At 37.1% G+C, this 18428-nt stretch overlaps 2 protein-coding genes across 2 annotated transcripts in view; one reads left to right on the plus strand and one right to left on the minus strand.

The window, feature by feature from the left end:
* Window positions 1-343: 343 nt before the first annotated feature.
* The window catches only part of LOC140231680 (4-aminobutyrate aminotransferase, mitochondrial-like), a 40815-nt gene continuing 22730 nt past the window's right edge, over window positions 344-18428 (minus strand). Inside the window, exons 9-14 of the mRNA XM_072311834.1 lie at window positions 5819-5967; window positions 4391-4528; window positions 3689-3856; window positions 2147-2293; window positions 956-1067; window positions 344-462 (exon numbers count right to left, since the gene is read on the minus strand). Coding sequence (XP_072167935.1) covers window positions 344-462; window positions 956-1067; window positions 2147-2293; window positions 3689-3856; window positions 4391-4528; window positions 5819-5967 — 833 coding nt within the window. The remainder of the gene's footprint in view (window positions 463-955; window positions 1068-2146; window positions 2294-3688; window positions 3857-4390; window positions 4529-5818; window positions 5968-18428) is intronic.
* LOC140232330 (uncharacterized) lies at window positions 7849-17179 on the plus strand. The gene is made up of 8 exons (XM_072312460.1): window positions 7849-8402; window positions 9312-9422; window positions 9785-9863; window positions 10201-10423; window positions 10738-11275; window positions 11830-12016; window positions 13065-13310; window positions 14913-17179. The coding sequence occupies exons 1-8, from the start codon at window positions 7884-7886 to the stop codon at window positions 15089-15091; spliced, it is 2082 nt and encodes a 693-aa protein (XP_072168561.1). The 5' UTR covers window positions 7849-7883; the 3' UTR covers window positions 15092-17179.

The following is an 18428-nucleotide window of genomic DNA, read 5'->3' on the forward strand; positions in this document are numbered from 1 at the left end:
CTGTGAAGACCTTTCACTTTATACATTTATGCAGAGTATGAAATATGTATGAGTGAAGTACACATGTAAATCACTATACAAGGATCATATTGCATCTGAGCTAAGGTTTCATACTTTTGTGCATACTGAAGTTTATAGGCAATACATTTGATACAGCACTGCATGGCATATCCACCACATCAAAATGTTACTCTAAAATGCGGTAGAATTGAACCTATTTTAAGACATCCTCTCTGATTTAGGACACTAATGCTTCACCTTAGCATCAGCTGTGGTAAAACACTTCTTTGCTAAACCTCATTTTTAACATACAGCCATCAGATTGCTCTGATGTTCATGTTTGTTACAGAGTTGCAAGGGCTCTGTCTAAGGCATCTACCAGAATGTTGGCGTGGCGTGAATCAAAGATGAGGGCAGGTCGGAAACGGATTGAGCGTTGTCCACAGTTCCCAATGATCACACCTGGAAAAATATTCAATCATTCAAGAACAAAATCATTTCAGAATCATTTCTGATTATGCAAGAGAATTTTGAATTCATCCAAACTGATTGATATTTGATAACTCTGATGAAAAATGATTCCTACAGTTTGGAATGTGTTGTAAAATTGTTTATATCTTTACTAACAACAGGAATATCTTTTTGTATTGTTGATATCATCATGACATTTTTCATATGTTGTGTATTGCTTCATTTTGTTGTTTTCTTCTATTATGTACCACTTTGTAAATGTATCTTGCACATGGTTGCACCTAGAGCACTTAATTATGAGATGGATTTGGCACCTTATAAGTTCCATATATTATTATCAATTTCCCTTGTATGTCCCTTTAGATATATACATGTGTTTAAAAATACATACTTCCACACCACAACACTAATGACATTTATTTGAGAATCACTTCAGCTTCCACAAAGATGAAGTTTTCACTGAATAGTCAAGAATGAAACTTACCTTCATTTTTCGTCTTGGTCACCATAGTCATGGCAAGGGCATTATTCGGCAAGTCAAGGGCATAAAAGGTCCCTACACCTCGGACATTGGACAGCAGATTGGGATATTTGTCCTGGTAAAAACAAGGAGCAAAGTACTTTCTGATAAGCCATAAGTATTGTATAAAAACAAAATTGATATTTAGGTGGATTGGTTTCTACAAAGTCTTGTCCTCTTCATATATTGTCTGCTTCATATGACTGATCATGAGTCACTTTGGTTAATTTGACTGAGTCCCATGTCTACAGTCATTTCTTTTAGTTATCACCAAGTTCACCAAATCTTGGAGCAAGTATGATTGTTGTTCTTTATAGCTACAGGGAGTCTAAATTCTGAAATTTCAAGATTGTCACAGATGAAGGCAGCCCTAGGCAGTATCCACATTAGAAGCACCATGTTCATGGAAAGCATCAAACAGATAAACACGATTTGTTGTGATATGGATTTACAATTCAGCCACAAAAAAAAAGAAAGTATTTTGCCTTTTCAGTGATATCTACAAAGACAATTTGATGTCCCATTTGAGCAATGGAAAGAAATGTGATTTCTACTTTTTACAGACACTGACAGATATACAATTTATAACAATAATAAATTCTTGCTCCCACATGTATGAGTTAGATATTTTATGCCCCGACATTTGACCTACATTATATAATAAACAGTCTAGCCATGCTATTGATTCTAGGAATTAGAATGTACAAATTCTGATTTTTTTTTTTTCTGATGATGAATATGGAATAGCCATTTCACAGGTTCTGTTGTGTTTTGGAATTTGTGTCTATCAATCCATTGATGATGGAGGGAAATCCAAGCTATTATTCTTCTTGACCTCTACACTACTTGTCTGATAAAAAGAGAACAAAAACTAAAAACTTGATATATAACTAAAGGGATGAGATTTGAAAAAAAAGGATTCAGACAGTTGTGACATTCTGTCTTGACGTTTGATTTACAAGACTTCATTATAAGAACTTTTGCCATAAAAACAGAACCTTCATAAAGTTTGACATTTTAAGAATACTTCATGGACATTCCTTTGCTTTCATATAGAAATAATTATTTCATATGTTAAAAAAAAAAACAATGACAATGTCAATCCCATCTTTTTTGCAACTGTTGGTCAGAGTAAAGATCAGAACACTAGATTACCTGGAGATGTTTAAGTCCCGCCTCCATGGTTGACCCTGCCTCCTTGACCACACCCAGTAGGTCATCTCTCCTGATGGTGTCAATCACAGCCTCCAGTATGACAAGTTTGATTGGATCTCCCATCCATGTGTTGGTGATTTGCATTGGCTGTGGTGGAGGGTTAGCAGGGAATGTCCAGTTTGCATATTGATAGAATGGCATGATAATAATGATAATTAACAACATCTACATAGCTCATATTAAATAGTGTATAAGTTGTTATATGCTCAAGAAAAGGAAAGACTGTAATAGATTATGTGCAATTGCATTTGCAATGGTACAATGCTTCAATGTTTGCTTAGACTCTAAGAAGATGCATTTTTAAAAAATAGACTTGAATTGGCTGATGCTGATAATTTGTCTTAAATTCCTTAAAGTAGAGACATCAATTTATGAAAATGTTTGTTCTCCATAAGATTTGGTTCATCTGTTTAGAATAACAAATAAGTCCATGCTTTTTGAACAAAACTTCCTCTTTCGTGTGTGAAGATTTTAAGTAATTCTTGTAAATAGTGTGAAGCAAATTGATAAGAACATTCAAACGCTAATGATAAATAACTGTATATGACATTTGACTAGGAGGCAGGCATATCTTATGCAGTGGCAGATCCAGAGGGGGGCGCACCGGGCGTGTGCCCCCTCTTTATTTTGTGTTAAAACAAGAGAAATAAAAAGAACAGAATGGGGGAGCGCGTGCACCCCTTTTAATTTTGTAATGGCGCCTCCCCTTTACGGAATTCCTGGATCCGCCCCTGTTATGTGAGATCAACAGTTCAGATCAACTGTATCATTCCTGCTGTGGATATATGCAGGCAAGTAAGAGGATAAAAGATTTATAATATTTCACACTGGGTTTAAAGGTAGGGAATCCCATTTGCATGCCTTAAATGAAGAGTTGTATAAATACAGTGGTATGTTGAAGAGAGTATCATTTTAGAAACTCCCATAAAGTATTGAAAGTGGAAGGTAACATTTAGTACATTTTTATTGACCGTTAGATTTTGAATTGAATTTTTTTCGGGGCTCACCGTAAATTCCAGTACATTACTAGGCTACCTTTGCAGACCCATGCACTGCATGTGTGTCCATTGCACTGCATGTGTGTCCATCATGTATATTTTGTGAAGAAAGTTCATCAAAACTTACAAACATTTCTATATACATTCTTGCCACACACTCTATATGTTATTACATCAGCTCTTATACTTTTAGATTTGTGTTTATAGATAAAAAAAAAATACAGAAGACTGCAACAAAAAGGCTGACACACAGAACTACTGAGTAGTTGAGTTTTGTGCATTATTCAAATTGTAGATAACTGTTTACTTCCAAATTTCTCAGCAGTGGCCTAAACAAGTCCCCTGAGGTTCATATTTAATGTTTTGCTGCATTTTGGGAGGTCTGTAAAAGGTATCCCCTACCTTTAAGGATAGATAAATTTAACAGACTTGACTTGTGAGGGTTTAACAACAAAGTAGACGACTTCTGTGATACTAAACTTACCAGTACAGGGGCATACTTGGATGTGTAGTAGATCCCAGCAGTCACCATCTTCTTACTAAAGACCACCATGTCTGCTGGTTCAGGTAGGTTCCAATACTCATGACACCACATCCTACCTGTTGGTCCTCCACCGGTCTGCACCTCATCCACAACGAATGCTGCATTGTACTGTAAAATATGAGATGGACAGATCCACATGTAGACATTTTTTTCAGTCCACATTGCTTGGTTCATTCACAGGAGCAGTCATTCGTGCAGAATCAATAGTAAGAGCTATTAAACTCGGCAAAGCAGCATACATATCTATGGAATCTAATACATTCCCCCAACACCAAATGAGCACTGTGGTATAAGCTGTATTGGACATTTTGAAAAGAAGAGCATGGATTCGAATCTTGCCTTGCACATGATGTTTAAGCCACCGTAACCTTTTTTTTCTTGACAGATACATGACAATGCTTTGGTGTCAGTCTGAACATGAAAGTTCTATTGGATGTTTGTATACAAATTGCAACCGTCCTGAAATTACAAAGCATCATTTGTGGAGACGAAAGAAAAAAAGTTTGGTTGATAGCATGGGCTTTCTTTAAAAGTGACAACCACCTAGAAAACAACACAGTGAAGGATGGAGGCAAGGAATGGGGTTAATGTACCTCTTTACAGACACAGTGAAGGATGGAGGCAAGGAATGGGTTAATGTACCTCTTTACAGATTCGTTGCAATGAATGGAAGAAGAAGGGCGTGGCATGATTGTCTCCTCCTTCAGCTTGAATTGGTTCTACCACACAGGCCGTCACTGATTGCCCCTTGGCTTGGCAATCAGCAAAGATTTCCCGCGTCTGTAGGAAAGGATAAACAATGATGACTAAAAATCGTACACAATTTATCATTTCAAATGCACTTCCTCTTCCTGCTCAACTCAATTTTGATAAGGCAGCAAACTTCAACAAACGGAGTGATGAAGTTACATGAAATTGCACATAAAATACCAAGGTTTTGGAAATTCAGAGAAAATTAAACATATTTTCACTTTTCTAGCATAATGAAACAGCACTTGATTTACTTGAAATGATGTCATCATCTGACAACCTCATTAAAAATACTGCAAAAGTCCTGCTTTTGGTTGAAACTTTGCTAAGTTCACCTCTCATCCAAAATATAAAATCCTGTGAAACATTTAACTTACATAATTTCACATCTGGTTTGCAATCTTCAGTGGACCATCTGCTCTGATTTTCTAATATAAAACTATGTACAGATGTCAAAAGTTAGTTTGTTCATAGAACTTCACCCTGATGGGTTTTTAGATTACATACTGGAATCAAAGTTAAACTTTTATTGAATATTCCCCTATACCGAGCTGGGACTAAATTCAGAAATTCAGATATTCTTCAGATAGAAAAGACTTGGTTGATTCTTGTGATGGTGTGTTTAGGCAGATTTCATGTAGGCCTACATATTCAGCACAAAAAAAAATGGGAATATAATACATATACATATATATGAAGAGTTTGTTCACAAAAACCGATAAGTCCATATTTGCCAAATGGAGATATTTGCGATTAAAGGTCAAGAAAAATAAAGAGAATAATAAAAGAAATTTTGCTTCTTTTGACCATAACTTCAAAAATTTCCCTTTATATGTAGTGACCAATATATCAATTAAAAGGTATGATTTTGTACTTTATGACAGAGACCGTACTTCAAAATCTTCAAAAATGGACTTATCGGTTTTTGCAAACAAACTCTTCATATATATATATATATATATTATGTGTGTGTTTGTGTCTGCAAACATTATCAGTTTTTTAATCTTTAAACATTTCACTATCAGACAATATCTCTGCTGGAAAGAATGCAGAGTGAAACACAACGTTCACATCAGTGTTTCATTGGAATATTTTAACAGTGTGAACACGGTGTTCTGAGGTGTGTTCAATAAGTGTGTGAAAACACTGTGGGACGCTGTGTTCTTTCAGACAGGAATATAAACAGTACTTAAACCAGCCATGAGTAAACCAGAGAGAGAGAGGGGGGGGGGGGGGGGAACGAGATGCTGATGTTTCTGATCTTGTTGATGATAAACCAAAGACAGGGAGTGTACAATGACTCGGAAGAAGGTCACTCACCGCTGCGAGGCATCGTTCTTCTTCAGCTCTGTTAAAGGCCTCATGATTCTCCAAGGGGTATTTGAGTTGAGGAAAAGGAGCCATAGGCCAATCGAAGGCTGGGAGGTCGACCTTGTGCTGGGCCTTTGATCTCGACATCGACATCGTTCCTACAATTAACACAGAGTGATACCCAGCATTATACCATATCGTAAAGATATGACGTCGACGTCGACATCGTAAGATATTTTGTGAGCGTAATTAGTTTTAAATATCTTAAACAAAATCAAATGAAAAGATTCGTTCTCTTGACCAAGAGACACCTGCCCGAGTATGTCTCGGGACTCCTCAGTGGGTTAACGTCATTTGAAAAGTCATTTGCAAGATTTGTACCAGCTTTCTCAAGCCCCGGTCGCTTTAAAGACCAATTCTTAAGAAATACACGAATCCCAGCATATCGTACCTCTATGGAAAGTTAATTTAATGAACATTATGTTTAAATAACCTTTTTACATAAAATTCAATCACGTAAAACAGAAAACCTGATTTTAGGACTCGTTTCTGCGTTGCACGGTTCGGCGGTTTCGGAACAGTTCGGTAGATTTTTTGATGACGTCAGTGAAGGGAGCTGTGCAGAACACGACGTCATTACACTACATGCTGTTTACGGTAAATCCATCAAAATCCTTACGTTCAAAGATCTGCTTTTTGAACCTCCATCTCCAGAAAAAATAGTTATTGGTCGATTATCATGTAACAATTGAAGTGTACCTTGGATATTTCCTCGTTTCCTTCCCTCCATATCCACTAAACTATCCAAAATATTGACTTAAAATGACCTAAATTGCTCTATAAACTGACGACAGGGAGCGAGAGGACGACCGCCGCGCGCCGAGCCATTCACAGCTTCACAGCCTTCTCAATCTCATTACAGTAATTGTTCATCAGCCTCAGGTAAGTGCAATTACTGCATTGTTTCTTTGTGTCATTGGTTTGTTGTTGTTTTTTTTGTCAGTGGGTGCTATCTACAGATGTATGGAGTGCTCGATTTTTGATTTTTTTGAGGATCAAAGTTTGGACACTTGCCGGGCGATGCAGGATTCGACTGTGATAAATAGTCCCACATGTACATCCACATGTATGTACAACAATTGTATAATTCAGTCGAACCTGAAAAGCTCGCACCCAACATGGCAACAAGCATGTACTGCAAATGAGTACCTAAATTCAATTCCTTAGCACTACATCCTGAATTATGTATCCTGCTCAGTATCTCCGTAAAAGGAGGAGCTGTAGATCCATATTTAGACCTATATCGAGACGATTTCGCTTAACACACTAAAAAGGACTCACTACTATGTAGCCATATCAAGATGCACACCACATTATACTGTCGATTTCCCGTGCACTCACGATGGCTTCATCGTCATAAACATAAACATAAACCTGAAAATATTCAATGGTCATGATATTTATATTTCCAGAAAGCTGACTCTCTGATCATTTCATTTCTGGTACTAGAAGTGTAAAATTGAAACATTTGCTATGTCAAATCCATGAATGAAAGCAAACAAACAAATTGATTTCGTACTTTTGGATTACTGTACGTGTACTTCAGTTCTGCTGGGTACTATGACTGCACTGTGCATTGAATGGCAGCGTGTCATATACCATTTTAAAGGGAATTTTATCTTCTTTCAAATGACATACAGTATAACTTGTCTATGTTTTTATTCTTCTTTCCTTGCTAATGAAGAGCGATTGTTTGGGGAGTTGTCTGTTTTTGGTGTGTGTGCGCAAACGGGTGCTTGGCAGCTGCACTGCAGTGTTTGTTTACATAAGTGTGTTGGCCTGATATATGGGTTTATCTACATACATGGAGCTGTTACCTGTGGGAAAAAGTGGTTATAACCAAAAAGGTTTTGTTTGAAAAATACTACTTGATTTAGCAGGAATTGATTTTTTTTTTTTTTTTTACCTGTTGGTGTAATCTGTGGTACAGAATTCTTTTGCTTTTCTTTTCTTTCTTCTCGTACCGGTAATACAGGGTATGGAGAAGAAGAAAAGGTCTTCTGGGTTTCGCTGTATGGTATATGGATGCAGCAACACCTACCAAGATGGCTACTTCATGCACAACATGCCTGGAAAGATGCCAGGTGAGAACGAAAACTATTCAGCACACCAAAAGGCCTGGTTGAACTTTATTGCAAAGAAGAGGAAATTAGAGACGAAAGATTTCCTGAGGTATCAGAAAATATCAATATGTAGTGGACACTTCACGTTGGAGGACTACAAGACGACCGAGGTACAAATGTTTCGGAGAGGGATTCGGTCTAAGACTCCATCCTTAAATCCAGAAGCCGTCCCAACAGTTGTTGATGCTGTCCATCCATTCCCCCCATCATGGTTCATCCCAGCAGCGTTGGCCTCTCCACTTCCAGTGGCTGAGACAGCATCAACATCCTCATCAGGGCTGTCATATTCAAGAGAGGCTGCACAAATGGATGAGGCTGAACACCCAAGTGAGGCCGGACAAAGAAGTAGTGGGACTAAATCAAGTTCTCTGAAGCGTAAACGGAGTGACTCCAACTATATTAGGAGACAGGTAAAGTTGAATTAGAATAATAAATGAAATACAGCTAGAGCACTTACCCTGAAACACCAGTTATTGAAATTTTCCTAACAGTAATTTACCTAAAAACAGTTTGCATCTTGGTTGACAAGTTCTTTAATTCTTTTGTGATAATAATAATAAATATCATTTACAACGTGCTTATTACAACGTTTCTAAGCACTGAAGAAAAATTAGGAAAGATAAATTCAGTTATGGAATATCTACAAATTGAAATATGATGAAACACAATACAAAATACATAAAATAAACATTGTATTAGTTATAACATATAGAACGAACTTGACATAATATACAGACTGTATATAATAAATCAATACAAATTACATAATATGAGAGAACAGATGAGATTTCTTTGATGATTTGAAGGAGTCTACTGTTGGAGCTTCATGGATGTGGATGGGCAAGTTGTTCCACAGTGTAGGTGCAATAACACTTTTATTTTTATTTTTATCCAGTATATTCCAGTAGTCTTTTCTTTTTTGAAGGGTCCACAGCTTGCAAGCTGTGTTGCTCAAGGACCTCTTGATCAGATGATTTGTCTAACTTTGGAAAAATTTAACTTTATTTGTTCATCGTTGTAGTTGTGATTCCCTAATTTGAAATCTTTTCACACTGCATTGTTGTGCACCAAATGTTTGATTTTGTTGATATTTGTACAATCTTATGTTTTTTGTTCTAATTCAATAAAGAAATTGTATCTTGAAAATTGAAATTGAAAGTCAGAGTTTATAATCCTATACTGCCTAATGATTTTATACAGATGTGAGTGATTAGTGCATGAAAAGATCCTAATGCAGTATGTTCATGTAGCTTTTGTTCAATACTTTGAAAGATTTAGAAACTTCATCAAAACCTTACATTTTCCTTTTCCTTTTGCAGGAAGTCAATCTGATCTGTTCAGAGCATGACCGAAAAGTGGAGGGAGATCTGGCCAGAGAAAGAGCCAAGGACATCTTTGATCGGTCCAAAGGGGAGCAGTGTTCAGTTAAGGTAATTCAATACACATGTTACAGTTCAATCTCATTTTCACAAAACAAGGTCATTTTTCTACTCCCAAAAATGACTTTTTCTTGTAACTTTCTTGTTACGCACAACTTTTCAAAAATAGAAGGCTAGTGGTATGGCATAACTTTCTCAATAATTATAAGGATGATGATGATGATGGTGGTGATGATGATGATGGTGATGATGGTGATGGTGATGCTGCTGTTGATGATGATAATGATTATAATAATCATTATAATGACAATGATGATAATAATTATAATAAAAAAAATAATAAATAAAAAACAATAGTAATATTAATAAAAATGATAAAAACAGCTCTAAAAATATTTTGTTTAACTCTATAGATGAGAGACCACAAGGTTGGAGGTAGGCGGAAGGGTCGCACGTGCAAAATCCAAGTACGCCAGATTACATGTGATAAAGGTATGTAGAATAATCTTACTATTTGTATTATCCCAAACCTTTTTACTCTTCCATGATAAATAGAAGTTTGCTTCAGTGAAATTGCATTTTTAACATTATGCATACATGTATGTGCAAGTATTATTTTTTTTTTTTTACTTCAATGCAACTTTGGTTCAGTGGAAACGCATGCAGATAATATTGAAGTTTTGTACATTTGATTCAATTTCATTTCAATTGCATTGCAGCTCGAGGGTGTTTTTCTCATACACATCTATTTAATACTTGTAATGAATGTACAAAGATATGTGTTATTAATTCTGCATTAATTTGTAATTTCTGCTCAATTCCCCTCCAGGATCGCAGGCTGGTGTCTTCATGAAGCCGACTAAGCAAGGTCCAGTGGTCCTCTACAGTGATGCAGCTGTGCAAACAACTGAGAGCAGTTTCTCTTCTCAGGATGAAGAGACAGAAGCAACTTCGGATGACTTTGAGGTGGTGGACGATGAGAGCAAGGATCCAGTCTACAGGCCCAGTGATGACCTTCCATCAGAAGAAGACATTGAAGCAGTTCATAAACAGTAATTCTTTTTTCTGATTTCAAACTGTTCCACAACCAAATTGTGAAGCATGATTAGTAATATCTGCTGGTGGTATTCTGACAAATCTAAGGTATTGGATTGTGTTATCTGTCATAACAGATCGAAATGGAGCAGTATAGCTTTTTTTTAAGATAACTTGTGCAGATGTTTTTAACATACAAACATACATGCAGTGGCAGTTTTGCAAATATTCAGCTATTTTATGGTGTTTTGCCATATTCAACGCAAATAAGATTACGAAAAAAATATTATCCTTTGTTTCTGTAAAATTGATTTATTTTCAATGCATACAGAGCACATCCAGACAACATCCTGGAAGAGGGGAAGTATATTGTGTTTGAAAGGAACCTCATCAGCCTGTTTGAGACTTGCCTCACCTGCCTCTCCAAGAAAGTGATCATCGAGAAGGTCCAACCCCAATCATATGGATCTCAGCTCAAGATTCAGGCTACGTGTGAGAGCTGCGGGGCATACCGCCAATGGTACAGTCAGCCCAAGATGGGGACTGTGATGGCAGGAAACTTGCTGCTCTCTTCTGCCATCTTGTTTGGAGGAGCCAGCCCCACAAAGGTTATCCGTGTGCTTGGCTTCATGAATCTGAAGGGGATATCACTTTCAACGTTCATGGAGCATCAAAGCACATACCTTCAACCTACAATCATCAGGGTGTGGGAGAGGAAACAGCGGGAGCTGATCAGGAGAGTGAGAGAGAAGGAGATCATACTAGGAGGGGATGGACGTGCCGATTCGCCTGGCCACAGCGCCAAATATGGAGCATATACCTTGATGGACATGGAGTCCAAAAAAGTCCTCAATATCCAACTTGTCCAGGTGAGATTGATTATCAAAATTACACAGAAACGTATTTATATTGGAGGAAAGTTTTTGAGGAGATTATTAGTACAAGTTTCAAGAATTAATGTTTCAGTTCATATGAACGTGTGTATGCTAGCATGTTAACCAATGCTGAATGGATCAATGTACATACCGGGTATTCATGCTTTTGTTCTACATGTATTTAGGTACATTGCCAGTCAGCTTGGACTTTATTTTTCGACAGATGTTTTTTTTCTGGTTCAATCAAAATCTGAATAGTGAGTTTTAAAACATTTATTCGATGTCTGTGTATTATACCTGACACAATCTTGTGCTTCTTGCTCCAGTGGTAGTCTAATTTTTAAGTCCGTATTTTGGATGTTAGGTTGGGGACAATGGCATATTAGATTTAGTTAAAATTCCAAAAAGGAGCTGTTGAAATTTAGGAGCAATATTCACTATGGAATTGTGTTTGTTGTTATTTTAAATGAGCTTATTTACTTACATATATATGGCAACATAGAAAATAAATTGGCTTGTTCATTTTTATGCAATTTTTCTCTTTACAGAGCAATGAGGTGACAAGCTCCAACGCAATGGAGAAGGAGGGGCTTGTTCGAGGGCTAGCGGAACTTCAGGAATCTGGAGTGAAAGTGAAGGCCTTGGTCATCGATCGGCATTCCTCGGTAGCAAAGTGGATGAGAGAAGAGCATCCAGACATCAAGCACCACTATGACATATGGCACATTGCCAAAGGTTAGCAAATGCAAACTATGTTTGTAGTTCTAAGCAAAGTTCAACGGACTTATTTTAAATGCATCTAGACTTTAGATATCAAAAGGTCTGTTGCCATGACATTAAAGGTGATGATAATAAAAGGCGACAGGCCACAACTTTATTAGGATCCCTTTGTTTCACCTTGTTTTTTGATATCTCAGCCATTTCAAAACCGATTTTCGTCAGATAAACTTTTGATACCCCTAAGAATCCCATGCTTTTTGACATCTCATAGAGTGGTTTCTAAATATCTCGCAAAACGTTAAAAGCTAAATCCTCACCTCGACCAGAACTGAACACACCCTTCAATAGCAGTTTTAGGGGAAAATAAGTTTTACAGTTTACAATTACTATAAATTGAAAATATTTGGTTCTAGTTTGGATATTGTCTTGTTTCTCAATGGAGTAACTGATTAGCGTTGTGTTTAGAATTGGCATCTCCATTTGCTCATGTATGAAAGGTATTGGTCTGTAATAGGAAATGCAGAGATGCGTGTTAAAAGTAGTCCCATATTGCACCGAATATATGAAAAGATGTGTCAAAAGATGGAGTGAGACACCTGGGAGGCATTTCATGAAGCGTTTTGTCAGATATTTCATCAGACAAAATGCTAAAAGCTACTGAAATCCTTGCATCTGATTGGCTGAGAGCAAATTTGTCCGACAAGTTGTCGGACAAAAATGCTTCATGAAATGCCCCCCTGATTTGTAACATACATTTGTATTTGACTTCCTATCATATTTGAACGTAAGCTGACAAACTTGTCCATTGACACTGTTTGTTTCAAATATGTTAGCCATTTCCTGAACAGATTTGTTCAAATGCATGGGATTTTTTTTTTCTTCAAAATTAGTAATCTCACAATGTAATTAGATACGAAGAGGGTTCTCTCTCATTAACTATAAATGTACCATTGCCATGTATGGCTTTCAGCTTGAATATTGATCAACTTGAAGATGAACAACTAAAGATAATTTATCCTTTCAGAAATACCTATCTATTTTATGTTTGTTTCTAATCCTTCAGGTATGCAGAAAAAGATTACCGCTATTTCCAAGCTGAAAGACTGTGACGTGGCTGGCCTGTGGAAGCAGTCTATCATAAGGCACGTATACTGGGCAGCTGCATCTACGCAAGATGGCAATGGTGAAATGATTGCTGCAAAATATGCATCCATTTTCAACCATATCCGGAATGTGCATCATCATGATGGCATCTTCAAGCGATGTGAGCATGCAGAGGACTACCCACAGCGTGAATGGATGAAGGAAGGTTTGTAATATAGAATGTTCACCCTATTAGTTAGTCTAATTACTTGAGACCATGTAATGTAATGTTATCACCGAGAAATATTAAAAACCAATACGAACTTACGAAAGAAAGATAATAAAATACATAAGTAATTTGGATTATAACACAAATTATTGGTGTATCTTTTTTTGTGGTAAATTTTCCATATGAAATTCTAGATTCATTTTGAAATGAAGTACAAAAGCAAATAATAATGAAACTAGAAATGTCGCTATGGCGACTGGTGTATGCCTCCGCCATAATGCATAGTTCTCCTAATAGGTCTATAGTGCAATGTCTTGACAATGTGTGATGACAGTTTCACACATTTTGCAAAATACTAAAATGACAGGTTTGCCACAAATGTGCTGAATGTTCACTTTCCTAGAACTAGGTTCTATTGGATGAATGATTAAAACGTCAGAGTGCAGGTATTTGGGGGAACTGATGATTTTTACTTGACTTTTGACCCTTTTATAAGTTTATGCATTGAGTAATTTTCAAGCTATTGAGAAAAAGTATGATTTCAGTATCAAATGGTAAAATAGTATCATCAAAACCTGGCCTTTGACCATTGACCTCACAGTTCCAAAGAGAATCACTGTTAGGTAGAACATGCATAAATATGTAAGTTTCATGATAATACCATGAGTTACTTTTGAGATATGGAGTAAGAAGTGCAATTTAGCACTTTCACTTGACCTTTGACCTTTGGGCAAGAAACTTCCCACAGAATATATATTGGGTTATACATACATACAGTGCATCAAGTTTTAAAAAAAATCCTTCAGGCATTGCATAAATATAAGGAAAGTAGTAATATTTTGAGGAGTTGACCTTTGACCCCTGACCTTTGACCCATGACCTCCAACTTCCCTAGATAATCACTGCCCATCGGTACATGCGTATATACTAAGTTCCATGAAGATACCTTGAACCATTTGCGAGATATGGAGAAAAACATGAAATTTCAACCTTTTTTTTCACAAAATACTAGTAAACTGTGACCTTTGAACTTTGACCCCGTGACCCTAAAATCCAAACAAAGTACTATCCCCCCCCCCCCCCAGGATATACCCTCATACCAAGTTTGATGCAAAAACAAAACGGGACGGTGTTATACGGACGGACGGACGGACGGACGACCCGAAAACATAATGCCTCCGGCCACTAGTCATAATCTACGAAATTTATGGCTGCCAGAATGGTCAGTTACATTATATGATATGTTATAAGCAAATCTGGACATTGAACTCTCTCGAATTTTGCCCTGGCAAGTTATGGCAGCCATTTCCAAAATGGCCGCCAAATATTATTGCACTTGCAGAAAATTGGTTATTATCTACATATTTGTGCTCGGAAAATTTAGTATGTAGATTCATCTGATATACTCTAAGCAGGTATGAATGTTGGTTGTGCTTTGATTTTCCGAATGAAGCCATGATAGGCCATATTCAAGATAGCCATTGTTATGTATGGCATATATGAGATATGTTCATATCTTCATAAGATCTTATATAGACAACAAATTTCAGTACCTCCCCGATTGTTGTGGACAACTCTTCCCCCTACCTTTTTCTCCAGCCTATGTGGAAGAACTGATGCATGAAGCCATGAACCTAGTGACCAGGAAACTCAGACTGCGGAGCGATATCCCAGCGTTAGAAGGCAAAGCTCCCCTCTGCTCAAAACACCAACGTGTAGACAAAGATGAAGCAGTGAGGCTTGCAAAGGCGAATCGTCGCTTTAATGAGTTCGAGTAGTTTGTAAGGAACAGTGCACCTAGTTCTGTTCGAGTATGTCACTGACGACTGATGAATCACCTTCCCATTCATTCCACTATATGGAGGGATTGAATAGATTTTATTATCACTGGTTCAAATTAACAGTGATTATGATGTGTTTATCTTGCAAATGCTAACCATCGCTGCAGAACTATACACAAAATAAATGATAAATCTGTTTGTTTCATGAAGCAAAAATTAAGTAAGTAACCAAGCAATAATGCTGTATTTGCAATTTTCATATGCTGTCAGATATCCTCTATCATGTAGAGATTTTTGGTGCATGATCGTAAAGGTGTATAACAGTGGTTGCTGACTTAACTGACGGCTCTTGGAGAGGGTCTTCAGTGGAGCGGGGAAGACGGCGCCATGTGATGCATCTTTGGCGATCATGGGAGTCTATCGAAGGCAGCGATGTCCAATGTTGGAAGGGGTATGGGGGTGGAGATTGGGTCTGTGGGGCTCAATTTCCTGGGGTTGTGGTTCTTGGTAGGAACTGGTGCCAATTTGTGTGATAGGGTATTAGCAGTCTCCATCAAAATGATGTGTTTCGTTTGAAGTTCAATAAAGCGTTACCTTGTTTTCAGTGAACACCAGCAATGTAACAAACTCACAAAAGCATGGTTATTTGCTTGACTGTACTCTTTAACATTCTATATAGTCTTTCCATCATGTAATCAGGCTTTGATGTATAAAGGTAATTTTCTTGTGCACAAGGTATGTGGTAAAATGATATTTCACTCTTCTGGGGTTGTTAATGTTTGATGTCATTGTGCATATAATGACTGTTCTGAATGAAATTGGATTCAAAGTGAGTAACATTTGAAGTGTGATTGCAGGGTCTGGAGGTTACCGCTTCTAATTGGGTATCTTCAAATAGATTGTTATATGTTATGAGAAAATATTTTTTCTCATAAACACATGGACAGTTAACAGGATGGTACTTGATTCCTATTGTGCTTGTTAGTCATTAGATCTTTCAGATAATTACTGATTTCCTCAAAGAAGTCAATTGCTATTTACACAACTGTGAGTAAATGGAACATTGCACAAATATTTAACCTATTATGAGGACTAGTCTTGTCCTATTTTCTGTGGAAGCATTGAAAGAATCCTTTACGAGGTTAATTTGTGTAAGTATATTCTACCAAGCTTACATCAAAATATTTTGATGTGTCACAGAATTGTGTCATGTGTAGTAGAATTCCAAATCATTATTTGGGAAATCTAGGATGATCATTGTATATTGTATAAAATGTCTTCAGAACCCTCTCAGGTTTTTTGCATCTCGTACTATGTTGGTTACTTCAATTATCTAAATTTGCATCTGCTGTCAAGCAATATAAGTAATCATTCTTGCCAAAGAAATTTGTCTTGAGTAACAAATGAAGCGACAACATTTGAAGACATCAGTGGAAGAAGAACCTACTTACACAAAACTACTGTGTATTTTTTCAGAATTTATGATGGCCTCAGACTTCTTTCTTTTCAAAGGGCATGATTTTCAACTTGTGTTTATCTTATACTTTATTTGCTGAGCATGAAGGAGTGGACCAACAGAAACATGACTTGCAGGCTTTCACAATGAGGTTTGAAAACATGATTTGGTCTGATATGATCTGTAGAATGGGTAAACTATACTTTTGCCTTATCTGGTCCCCAGTCTGATTGAACCATTAAGAATAATGTATCATTTTTAAACAAACAATAGCCAGCAAAAAAATAAATACATGTACATTTGACCAATGATGTATTGAAGGCTAGAACCAGATTGATACATGATTGTACTGGCTGCTCACTGGAAGTCCTTGCCAGATGAATTTCATGAACCATCTTTTGTATGACAGATGGTCACAGTTTTCATGAGGGATGTAAGTGCCAGGAGCAAGGTATTATTTGCAAGGGATTTCCCTTTTGAACATTGTTCTTGGAAACTTCTATGGTGATATTTCTGGAGCCTTCGACCATATTAGCCTATAATATTTTTTGAAATTTGCATGTACAGAAAGTACTGTTGGCTATATTTGCCAGCGTTCACTTTTTACAGATTAAACGAAGAAATTTTGTCAGTGCATATCTCTCTGTCTATATTTGCAGTGTATTCAGTGGAACGGAACAATCGGAAAAGGGTCTTCTCTTTGGGGTTGCGGCATTCACATAGGGGTCATTGGTGGTGGACAACCATACAATTTTTTTTTGTCCATACCTTGGTGTTGCTGGAATGAACAAACATTGCAGTTTGTTCAAACTAGCAACAGCTAACATATGTAATTCACATTCTGGCAATTGAAATGCTTTTGTTTGTTGTCAGGTTATATTTTGTTTTTGTGCACTTGACAAAGGTGCCTGTGTAAAATTTGACATAACGTAAAAGGTCTATTGATGACAATTTTCTAGCAACAGCCCTGAAGTTGCTTATCATCAGGACCAAAGCTACATCAACAAGCATGACCAAACATACAAACACAACACAACACAACACACACACACACACTCCACACCCACACACACTCCACACATATACAGTTTGTTGCAAATGGCTGAACAGCTAAAACCCCTTCAAATAAAAAATGATAAAGTGAATAAATACCGGTAAATAAAAAAAAAAGAAGAAGAAAAGGGCAATAAAAGGGTGAACAAACACATAAAAGGAATGCATTGTAGCAATTAACAGCTCTCATGTCAGATATCGATTTTATTCATACATTATGCACCAAAATTGTTGCTTTCACAAAATGTTAACAACCTGTGTCGATATTTAACAAGATAATGCTGTGAGATACAAAGATATTAGAATCTGAATCCTTGCTCACAAGCTGTGCGATAAATGGATCATAATGTGGATGACTTTGGGCAAGAGTAAGTCGAGCTGTATTATTGCTAATGTTGTGTTTCAGAGTTTATAATGATTCATCATCTGCATAACACGTAAAAATCTATTCACGAGGCAAGTGCCGTAATGTGTCTCTCCATTGACAACAAAAGAAGCAGAAATGAATGGAAGAGGAAGGCCAAGAGTGAGAGTGAAAAAATAGAAGGCAGGAAAGTGGAAATAGAGCGGGAGAGAGATTACAAGATATGAGAAGAAACATAAAATCACTTCAGAGAAAAAAAAAATCATTCTTGGGATCAGTTTCTGTCAAGCCTTCGTAGTCTCGTCCCCTTGTACACGTTGGCTCCGTCAGGGTAAGCATGTTTGATTGATGCCTGGACGCAGGCTGGCAGCTGAACACGGATATCTCGCCCAAGCCATCCCCAACACCACCGCACAAACTGTCTGTATGCAGTGTAGCGATACTTCCTGTATACACGATAA

This window comes from Diadema setosum, chromosome 8 (genome assembly GCF_964275005.1).
Source record: "Diadema setosum chromosome 8, eeDiaSeto1, whole genome shotgun sequence".
Lineage (NCBI taxonomy): Eukaryota > Metazoa > Echinodermata > Echinoidea > Diadematoida > Diadematidae > Diadema > Diadema setosum.